At 40.8% G+C, this 12,027-nt stretch overlaps 1 protein-coding gene across 2 annotated transcripts in view; it reads right to left on the minus strand.

Moving 5' to 3' along the window:
* Positions 1-12,027, minus strand: part of LOC126299462 (RNA exonuclease 1 homolog) — a 196,884-nt gene that overhangs the window by 34,534 nt on the left and 150,323 nt on the right. For both annotated transcript variants that reach the window (XM_049991383.1, XM_049991384.1), the window contains exon 8: positions 6,906-7,020. In XM_049991383.1, coding sequence (XP_049847340.1) covers positions 6,906-7,020 — 115 coding nt within the window. The remainder of the gene's footprint in view (positions 1-6,905; positions 7,021-12,027) is intronic.

Genomic DNA, 12,027 nt, shown 5'->3' on the forward strand with positions numbered 1-12,027 from the left:
CACTTGTAAATATGCTGAACAAGTTGATCATTTCTTTATTCTTTGGTTCTCAGGCTTGCTTTAATTAACTAATGTACAGAAACATCAACAGAATGGTGCCAAAAAATGTACAATGACTGTCTCCACCATTAGTACCTGAATCAGTAGCAGAAATAGCTTGCACACTGCAAGTCACCAGTTCAAACCCAGCCACCTGCAATTATCTGTTATTGGGTAATTATCATTTCTGGAAGGTTCTTGAAATATCTTATGTCTGCAATGTCCATATTTTCTGGAACATTTGACATTTGCATAAATATCTGCAACTTCCACCCAGAAGTTCAGTACTGTTCTGGCATTCATGCTGGTGTTCATAATAAACGTGCTTCTACATCTACATCTACATAAATACTCCACAATCCACCATGGGGTTCGTGGTGGAGGGTGCCCTCTACCACTACTAGTAACTTCCTTTCCTGTTCCACTCGCAAATACAGCAAGGGAAAAATGACTGTGATATGCCTCCATATGAGCCCTAATCTCTCTAATCTTATCTTCATTATCCTTATGTGAAATGTACGTTGGTGGCAGTAGAATTGTTCTGCAGTCAGCCTCAAATGCAAGTTCTCTAAATTATCTCAATAGTGCTCCTTGAAAAGAACATCACATTACCTCCAATGATTCCCATTTGCGTTCCCGAAGCATTTCCATAATACTTGCACATTGTTGGAACCTAGCGGTAATGATTCTAGCAGCCTGACTCTCAATTGCTTCGATGTCTTCCTTTAATCCAGACCTGGTGCAGAATCGAAACACTCTAATAGTACTCAACAAGGGGTCGCACCAGAATAATATATATGACCTCCTTTGCAGATGAACCACACTTTCTTAATATTCTCGCAATAAATTGAAGTCAACCTTTCTTCTTCCCTATCACAATCCTTACATGGTCATTCAATTTCATATTGGTTTGCATCGTTACACCTCAATATTTAATTGACATGACTGTGTCAAACAGCACACTACTAATGCTGTACGCAAACATTATGGGTTTGTTTTTGCTACTCATCTGCATCAACTTACATTTTTCTACATTCAGAGGTAGCTGCCATTCATCATACCAACTAGAAATATTGTCCTACAGTCACTTGAGAATGACATCTTCCTATACACCACATCATCAGCAAACAGCAGTACACTGCTGCTTATCCTGTACACAAAATCATTTATGTATACAGAAAATAACTGTGGTCCTGTAACCCCTCGGAAACTCCTGATGATGCCCTTGTCTCTGATGAATACTCACTGTTGAGGACAACATACTGGGTACTGTTACGTAAGTAGTCTTTGAGCCAATCTCTTATCTGGGAAACTATTCCGTATGCTTGTACCTTCATTAACAATCAGCAGTGTATCATCGTACAAAATGCTTTACAGAAAATTAAGAATATGTAACCCACTTGTTGCCCTTCATTCATCATTTATGGGATCTCAAGCAAAAAAAGGGAAAACCAAGTTTTGCTAGAGTGATGGACAGAAGCCTTATACCCACTTCACGATTTTACGTAGGACCAGAATTTTCTTGAGTTCTCTGCAAGATCTATTGCTAAGGTATTACGGTGGTAGCTTTCCGTTCTAAGTGATGTATTGCACTCATGACACTGCATCTGGATTTGGACTAGGGTGACATTATGATGAGACATTGTTTCGTTGAAACACTGGTTACTTCAAAACATCTATATCTCTGTCACTCCAATTAGACAATGTAATAGGCATTGTCTACATGGACACGAGCCAGAATATGAGCACTACAATTGCTCGCACAGTTCATATATTCAGGAGCCAATGGATTCCAGGCAAGCAGTGAGTCAGCTGCACATCAGGCATCCATCAATTTTCTCTAGAGATGCTGGCCAGTACCCAAAAAAATGACTGAAAGGATTCGACCAACTTCCAAATACAACATGTGGCATGAAATGATGTGTTTTGCAAATGTGTAGAAGCTCAACATCTGGAATAAATTCTAGCTCGAACTGAAGGAAATGTTTGGCAACAATCAGCATCAAGTCCACTAAGCGGAAGAATAACTGAAGAAGAGGGTCCAATGTCATCATGACATGAACCAGTCCTAGATACAGTACATTTTGGCCTATGCCCCATTGCTCATCCAAATATGAAAGCTGACAAAACTTCACATTTGGTGAAAGGAGTTGCAGGAGACATGTACCAAGCTCTTCTGATAAAAGATGTCACACAACCGAGGAATTCATCAAGTGGTGCCAGCACATCACGGAAATGTAACAGTAATGAATCAGGTGAAAGAAGTATGATGGACTCCCAAATGTGGTTGCTATGGCAATTTTGGAAGACCAGCACGACTTTCACTATCTCAAATTAAGTAGTGAAAAGAGATACAGCATTTTATGGCAACCAGAAATGTTCGACCAAGTAAGCAAGAGACAGCAGTTATGGATGTCAAAGCAATACATCAATGAAGTAATAGAGAATGCTGAAGAACAGGTCTGCCAATCCTTAGCACCTGTCTCTGCCACCAGCCAAACATGCCTGGAAGAAGGGACTTGGCAAACTCAGACTTGGGCTGCAACCATCAAACGACAACCCAGCACTGACCAACACAGATTTAACCTACTCCTACACTGACTATATCATCCTGTTGACGAACAGACACTGCTGGTCGTTGTGGCCGAGTGGTTCTAGGCGCTTCAGTCTGGAACCGCGCGACTGCTACGGTCGCAGGTTCAAATCCTGCTTCGAGCATGGATGTGTGTGATGTCCTTAGGTTAGTTAGATTTAAGTAGTTCTAAGTTCTAGATGTTAAGTCCCATAGTGCTCAGAGCCATTGGAACAGACACTTGGAAGACAGACGACAGCCTACAAGTGTATTTCAACTGTGGACACCCTGTACATGTTGTATGCTACTGCAGAGAAAGATGGTGGGTTTTCAACAATTACTATGCTGCCAGATGTCAACCATCACAATAGTTCTATTCACGTCAGTCAACTGCAGAAGACTGTAGTCAGCCTACAGGACAAAGCCCACTGCCATACCCTGAATGAGGTTGCTTCTCAACATGCCATAGTCATTCTCCATCACTGTACAGAGGTGCCAGCTTCTCATCCAGCTGCTGACTTCAGTATAAAAAAGTGAGGCAATTGTCCATGGGGGTGAAGTTGCCACAGTTGCTGATCCCACATGGATGTCACCAAGACTGGAATAGAAGGGAGAACCGATAGAGGTACTCAGGGTACCCTCCGCCACACACCGTCAGGTGGCTTGCGAAGTATGGATGTAGATGTAGATAGATGTAGAAGATGTCAGGAACTCTCAATGACATCATTATCTATGGCCAACCTGTCCAGGCACTAGAAACTCAGGGGCTTCCTTTTCTGCAATGTTGGATGCTTATCGCCGTCAGTTAAAGAAGACTACGTTCCGTGGTATGAAAGCAATAGTGCTGAAAGTTGAAAATGGGAAACATTCCAGCTGAAGGGAACACATATTGCAAACATAACCACCAATGACAGAACACATCCCCTCGAATTTATCATTGTAACAGAATGTAGTCATAATGTTGTCAATCAAGATGCCAAGTTAAACTGAGAAGCTTTCCTCGACTGCAAAGAGCTACTCAGGCTCATGAAAGAAATCGACAAGCCAGCAACAATAGTAAGCAATATGGGTGGTCTAGAAAGCTTCAGATCACTGTCACTAGCAGCCACAACTCATCCCTAAAGGCACATGTGTAAGGACAGCCAAACCTATCCAGGGAGAGCAGTTTACTGGCATCAACAAAGAAGCATGATCCACTACTACTACAGACAACACAGAGCAGAAAGCTACTACTGAAATGCCAATAGGATCTCACCTGACTGAGGAACAATTTTGGTGTATGATAGACATTCTGCATAGATTTTCAAATGCGTACAAATCTGGAGTGGAAGCAGGACACGGTTAAACACAGCATCAACTCTGGGGTCAACCACCAATTAGCCAGCATTTATATAGTGTGTTGCCAGTTGAATGATGAATAAGTGGAGGAGTTGCTGCAAGAATATCATTGACATTCAGAGAGTCTTTGATCATCTCCTGTCATCTGTGTCAAGAAGAAGAAGAAGAAGAATGGCACATGGCGTTTCTGCATTGGCTACTGACAACTAAACAAAAACATGAAAAAAGACATCTACCTAATGCCACACAATAATGACACCCTAGACCGCTTGAAAGAAAGAAACAAAGTATTCCTCAACTATGGACATGCAGACAGGCTACTGACTACTGACAAATGAAGGTTGATAAAGCTGACTGGGATAAAAGACACTCTTCACAACTTCTGATGGTCTCTACGAGTTCAAAGTTACGCCATTTGGACTGTGTAATGCTCCAGCCACTTTTGAACATGTGATGCACAACCTGCTTGTCATTATCTCAAAGACATTTGAAGGACATCGAAGCTGTATGAGAACCATGATGAAGTGTGTTTGGACATCAGGCCTCCACCTGAATCCAAAACATGACTCTTCACCACTCATGAAATAAAAATCTTAGGGCATCTAGTGAATTACAGTGGTGTCCATCCTGATCCATGGAAAATAAGAGCAGTCACAGAATTTCCAACTCCTCAGCACATTCGTGATGTGAGAAGTTTTCTCGGAATATGCTTGTACAACCAGCAATTTATAAATAACTTGTCTATCAAAGCATGTCCTTTGCAAGAACTACTGCAGAGAGACCAAATTTTGTACCATCATCTCCAGTTCACGCATTGTGTGATGAGAATGCTGAGACAAAACTTCACATTGACATTACTGGTTGCAGGGTAGGTATAGTTCTAGTGCAAATTCAGGAAGGTGCTGAATGGTGATAGCTTAAACTTCCAGAGTGCTCTCCAAACCTGAGAGGATCTACACCAACCAAGAAAGAATACCTCACTTGGCAAAACATTTACCAATGTGTTTTAAATTGCGACATCACTCACAAGATCACAACTTCCTACCATCCACAGATGAATGGCATCAGAAAACACTTTAATAAAATGTTGGCACATTACACTCTCAATGTACACTGATATCAAACAGAGAGATCAACATACAATTCTGCCGCCACAACATTCACATATAACACACTGAAGCAAGACACTATAGGCATCACACCATTCTTTCTGTCCACAGTCGTGAGGCTGAAAAGACAATGAGTACGCTGTTATTGTTTCAACCAGACAATACTCAGCATTACTATGCAAAACACCTCATCACCAGCACAAACGAGGTGAGGCAGATGGCTTGCATATGGATCTTTGACACCCAGGAGGAAGACTGAGAGCACTATAATGCCAAGCACAAGCCAGTGAGATACAGCCCAGGACGCTTGGTAAGGATTTGTAAGCATGTGCAGAAAGGAGGACTACTGAAAATGTCACTAAATACTTTGGGCTGAATCATATCCTTCATTGCTTGTCAGATGTCATATATGAAACAGAGAATGGTGATCCTTATAATGAAAACAAAAGTGGAGAGAGACAATCAACATCGTCCACATGAAGACCTACTAGAATCCAGATATACAGATCAACAACAGGAGGTTCGAGGAAACTGAAGACTCACTCGATGATGACCAGAATTCGAGGATATGCCGCGAGTGCTATATAGAGGGCCACTGACAAGATCTAAATCCAAGGTGCTGCAGTAGAGTCAAGTGAGGAGTTCTGCAACAGTAGGTCACTGTTCCTCCAGGAAAGAGTGCATGTTGTGGTGCATGCAGTGTAGCATAGTGGCTAGTGCCTGCTGCAGACTGCCAGTTCAAACCCAACCACCAGAAATCATTTGTGTTTATTAGTACTTATCATTTGTGGCATGTTCTTGAAATATCTTATGTTTATATATTTTGGAATAATGAATGTTTGTATAGGACCATAGGAACAGGGTGCAATAATTCATTTGTGAGGTATGAAACCAGATTATCAAATTAGTAAGACGTGCAGTGATGATGTAATGGGTGTGGCAGTTCAAAGGCGACTTAATCTTGTGTGTAGACAAGCCAAACTAAAGTGTCCACAAACCAAGTGGACTGTGCAAGTGGAGCAAATTATTATGGAATTTGTTGGTGCAGATCATACTGCTTGAAGAAATGTAAATACTGAGTGTATTCAAGGTGAGTACCTCAAATGCTAATTAACCAACACAAGCCTGCACAGGTGGCAGTTTACTGTGTGATGTTAACAAATGATGATGGTATGCATAAACTGTGTTTCCTTTCCACCATCAATTACAGTAGATGATACATGTTTGCAGTTTTTCAGTTCTCAAACAAAACTGCCCTTGGCACAAAGGAAACACAGTTCTTGCCCACCATAGGTGAAATTTTAGGATACTGTCAGTGTATAGCAAGTTATGGTGATTTTGTTTTGGGAAAGTGAAGATGTCAGCCCAACTTAATTCTAAAGAGCACTCGCTTAATGGCTGCATCCTATGAACTTATGAGGATGAAGATTCTGCAAAAACCAAACAAAAGCAATCAGGAAAGCTGCTCATCTATTTTTCTCATCAAGACAGTGCTCCTGCTGGTCAGACCTTCCTGACTTGGGAATTTCTTGTAACAATAATATTTATGTAGTGTCTCATGCTCCTTCATCGTCTCACGTAGCTCCCAGCAATGTTGTGCTTTCCAGTCAAACCAAAACTGCATAAGCAATTTGTCAGTGGTCAAAACAAACACCTATCAAAGCATTTGCAACTGCCATGGAGCTACAATACCTAGATTGTGAAAAAAATGCGTAAATGTGCAGTTAGTTTATATTGAAAAGGAGCAACATTTAAACTTTCTGGTGTGAGCAGTTTGTCAGAAAAGATAAGGAGACTTTAGATCCTGAATCTCTTAAAATTGATAAACAATAGATTCAAAGACTTACTCGGTGCATTTTGTGCTGCTTCACGGCGTATTTGTTGGATTCTATTCAACATTAGATTTGTGTATACCTGCCGTGATGAACTGCGATTGTATATATTTTTTTCTTCTTCCACTGCCTGAAATGATAAACTACATGAAATATTGAAGTAGTACAAAAATGGGATAATGGCATTATTATTATTATTATTAATTATTTGACAAAAATAGGATACTATTATTATTATTATTATTATTATTATTATTATTATTATTATTATTGTTGTTGTTGTTGTTGTTGTTGTTAATTACCTCAGGACACAGAAACATATTAATTTAAAAGAATTCCTGCTATCAATACAGTTACAAATTGTGCTGTGATGTTCTTAAAATGCTGAGTGTATGCATTATACTGAAGTCTACAGAAAAACACATTAACATTTCAAGTTTGCCAAAGAGTACAAAAGGTGGACACTATAGATTAGCTACAACTGGCTATTATCCTCACTAGCACACAGAAGTGGGTAAAACTTTCAAAAAATGCTAAAGCCAATGTGTAGCAAGAGTTCCAAAAATGTCACAGCTTCTCCCGTGCATCCAAAGCAGACAATTCAGATGCTGTAGATTCTGATGATGTTCTCTCCAAATGTACATAAACTACCAGGGAACAATATGATTCATTCACCATAATCACCATAGCTGAAACATGCTTTGTTCTCTGTAGAAATGAACCTTGTACTTAAGTTTCATTGGATGAACTGCATATAATATACAACATTCTTATTACTATGTGCAGAAATTTATTGTACGTTTCACCTTCCTCCTGTTAGGATTATACATCCCATAACAGATAGCCCAACAGTGATAAAATAGTATGATTAATTTGAAAACATATTGAGAGTTGTTTGTAATGTTGTTTATGCACAATCTGAGTCTGATGTAATATATCTGAATGGCCATGGAAGTGAAGTGAGAGAAATTAGTGCTCACACGAAGGATTATAGACAGTTATTTTCCCCTCACTCTATCTGCGAGCAGAACAGGGAAGGAAATTTGACCATGATTAATTTCCTGTGTTGTTTCATCTCTAATACATCTGTATTATTACAACAAACTGCTGCACAAAAACACTGGGCACATCAGCTGTCTGCATCCAGATACTCTCTCTAACCTGCAGCTACACCACATTACAAAACAAAATTGTTATTATAGGATTTACATTTTTCTTATATATAAAATTAATGTTGTGCATTACTAATGAACCAAAAGTACGAAGTTTCTTAGCAAGTGGGTGAATGAGTAATTTGACAAAAATTGTGACAAATAAATTTTAGAAAGAACAGAAGCAGATAATGTAATGATGAAACATGAACTCTGCTGAAAATGGATTTCTTTAAATCAAATTTTCTTAAAAGTATTCCTGTACTTTTTTCTTCAGGCAATTAAGTAAACAGAACTATTCAGTTGGTGCATAAGTTTGCAACATTTTTCCATAAGTTTAATATAGACATAACAGAGACTTTAGTCATCAATAACATATTCTCCTTCACTATTTACAATAGGCTGTCAACTTTTCGATTCCATCACTGTAGAAATCACAGTTTTGAGATGAAGAACTCATTGAGCCATGTTCAGAGTGCCTTTTCATCTCGAAAGGAAGTTCCTTAAAGGTTGTTCAACAGAGTGTGGAAAAGGTGAAAATCTGATGGCGCAAGAACAGGTGAATAAGGTGGGTGCAGAATAACTTCCCAATTCAACTCCCGTACAGTGTTTTTTTGTCAGTCTACCAGAATGTGGACGAGCATTATCGGGGAGTAGCATCACTTCACCCAGTCTTCCTGGTCATTGTTCTTGGACTGCACCTGCATGATGTCTCAGTTGTTGACAACAAATGTCGACAGTGATGGTTACACCTCGTGGAAGCAATATGTAGTATTCCACACTGTCACTGTTCCACCATGCACACAGGTCTTTGTATGAGGAGTTTCTGCTTTGTTTGGGCTCAACTCTTCCTTTCTTTCCCTTATGTTAGCATAAAGACACAATTTCTCACCACCAGTAATGATACAGTATAGAAATGGTCAGTGTTGCTCACGAGCTAATTGGTTACAAGCAAGCAGATATGCTCATATTGCCACCCACTGATTTTTGTCATTTTGGCTTAGAGCATGTAGTACCCATACACCCGAATTTTGAATATTTCCCATTGTATGCAAATGTCAGATGATTCTGGAATGATCACAGTACATCACACTGTCAGTTCTCAAATACAATGACGTGGATCATTGTGGATTAACACATTTAAAGGATTTTCATCAAACCCCAAAGGTCTTCCTGAATGTGAAGTCATTAATGTCAAAATGATCCTACTTAACAGGAGAAAACCATTTTCTTGCCATGCTCTGTCCAATGGTATTAATCCCCACACATGACGAAAATGATTCTGGATGTCACTACTTTTGTCACCCCTCAATTGAACTCAAACAAAAGAGTATGTTGGAAATGTTCCGATTTCTCCACTTGGCGCTCCATTTTCTAGCATCCACTGCTCCACTCACTATATCAAAACGACAATATGCACACTCAAATAGCAACAGTGAGATACAAATAAAAAATGACAGTTGATAAATACACTCCTGGAAATTGAAATAAGAACACCGTGAATTCATTGTCCCAGGAAGGGGAAACTATATTGACACATTCCTGGGGTCAGATACATCACATGATCACACTGACAGAACCACAGGCACATAGACACAGGCAACAGAGCATGCACAATGTCGGCACTAGTACAGTGTATATCCACCTTTCACAGCAATGCAAGCTGCTATTCTCCCATGGAGATGATCGTAGAGATGCTGGATGTAGTCCTGTGGAACGGCTTGCCATGCCATTTCCACCTGGCGCCACAGCTGGACCAGCGTTCGTGCTGGACGTGCAGACCGCGTGAGACGACGCTTCATCCAGTCCCAAACATGCTCAATGGGGGACAGATCCGGAGATCTTGCTGGCCAGGGTAGTTGACTTACACCTTCTAGAGCACGTTGCGTGGCACGGGATACATGCGGACGTGCATTGTCATGTTGGAACAGCAAGTTCCCTTGCCGGTCTAGGAATGGTAGAACGATGGGTTCGATGACGGTTTGGATGTACTGGGCACTATTCAGTGTCCCCTCGACGATCACCAGAGGTGTACGGCCAGTGAAGGAGATTGCTCCCCACACCATGATGCCGAGTGTTCGCTCTGTGTGCCTCGGTCATATGCAGTCCTGATTGTGGCGCTCACCTGCACGGCACCAAACATGCATACGACCATCATTGGCACCAAGGCAGAAGCGACTCTCATCGCTGAAGACGACACGTCTCCATTCGTCCCTCCATTCACGCCTGTCGCGACACCACTGGAGGCGGGCTGCATGATGTTGGTGTGTGAGCAGAAGACGGCCTAACGGTGTGCGGGACCGTAGCCCAGCCTCATGCAGACGGTTGCGAATGGTCCTCGCCGATACCCCAGGAGCAACAGTGTCCCTAATTTGCTGGGAAGTGGCGGTGCGGTCCCCTACGGCACTGCGTAGGATCCTACAGTCTTGGCGTGCATCCGTGCGTCACTGCGGTCCGGTCCCAGGTCGACGGGCACGTGCACCTTCCGCCGACCACTGGCGACAACATCGATGTACTGTGGAGACCTCATGCCCCACGTGTTGAGCAATTCGGCGGCACGTCCACCCGGCCTCCCGCATGCCCACTATACGCCCTCGCTCAAAGTCCGTCAACTGCACATACGGTTCACGTCCACGCTGTCGCGGCATGCTACCAGTGTTAAAGACTGCGATGGAGCTCCGTATGCCACGGCAAACTGGCTGACACTGACAGCGGTGGTGCACAAATGCTGCGCAGCTAGCGCCATTCGATGGCCAACACCGCGGTTCTTGGTGTGTCCGCTGTGCCGTGCGTGTGATCAATGCTTGTACAGCCCTCTCGCAGTGTCCGGAGCAAGTATGGTGGGTCTGACACACCGGTGTCAATGTGTTCTTTTTTCCATTTCCAGGAGTGTAAATCCATATAAAATGTAAAACAAAAATCCTACTAACGTATACACCAACCTAATACTTGCTCAAAATAGCGCATACAAAATAAGATTCCCATAAAACAAAATTTTAATAAAAAAATTACACATTTTCTAAATCCACTGAAAGTATACGCAGATAAATGGCAGTTTGAAATTTCTTGACAGTATTTAACAAGAAGCACCTAATGTTTTAAACATTTCAACACAAACATTAGTTTCCAGACAAAAAAATTAACTGCCACTGTAACTTCTACACAAATGAAGTAACACAGACCAACTAGAGCAATTTGGCGTTTATAAAACCACCTTCTATAATTGTCATAATATCTTTACTGAGTAAAGTGGCAGACATTTCAAACTTAGGTTAAATGAAAACCTTGCAGTTTTTCATCTGCAACAGCCAAACAAGTGTACAGGAACTGACCTTTTGCTTGATATTGAGTACACCAATGACAATACTAAAAATGGCAAACATTCTGCATGTACAATACAAAATAAAAATGGGAAATTCAACCAAAAAAAAAGACCAAAACTGCATGGCCTAATTACATTCTAAATCAAATGACAAAATTTTATGAAAATATTGCTTGAAGACATTTGTCTACTGTAATTCTGGTATTTATCTCAATACCACCTTCCACTGTCTTCTGAAATAAGCTTGTCAACATTTCTGCAAAATCATTAATTCAACAACTTAGAGAAAACCTTAACTCTTTTGATTCATTTGCAAGATAAATTACTAATGATATATGAGAACAGTAAATTCTTTAACAGCATTTTTCCTCATAAGATGGTCGTGTGTGTGTGTGTGTGTGTGTGTGTGTGTGTGTGTGTGTGTCGAATAAAATTAATTTAAATAAACATGTTTTGATGCAAATAGCTTATGTGGCCAATGTTTGTGGGTGTCAGTTTGTTGGAAGTGATTGTGTATTAAAAGATGAAACATAGTGGGAATTCATCATAGGCAAGAAGTGAAGCAGACTTTTTGTAAAACACAGATATTCAACAGTGTTGTGGTCTGTTTTACATTAATATTCACATATTCTTCCCATATATTTATCATTCTAACCCCTCTCAC

The sequence above is a fragment of the Schistocerca gregaria genome, chromosome X (assembly GCF_023897955.1).
Source record: "Schistocerca gregaria isolate iqSchGreg1 chromosome X, iqSchGreg1.2, whole genome shotgun sequence".
Lineage (NCBI taxonomy): Eukaryota > Metazoa > Arthropoda > Insecta > Orthoptera > Acrididae > Schistocerca > Schistocerca gregaria.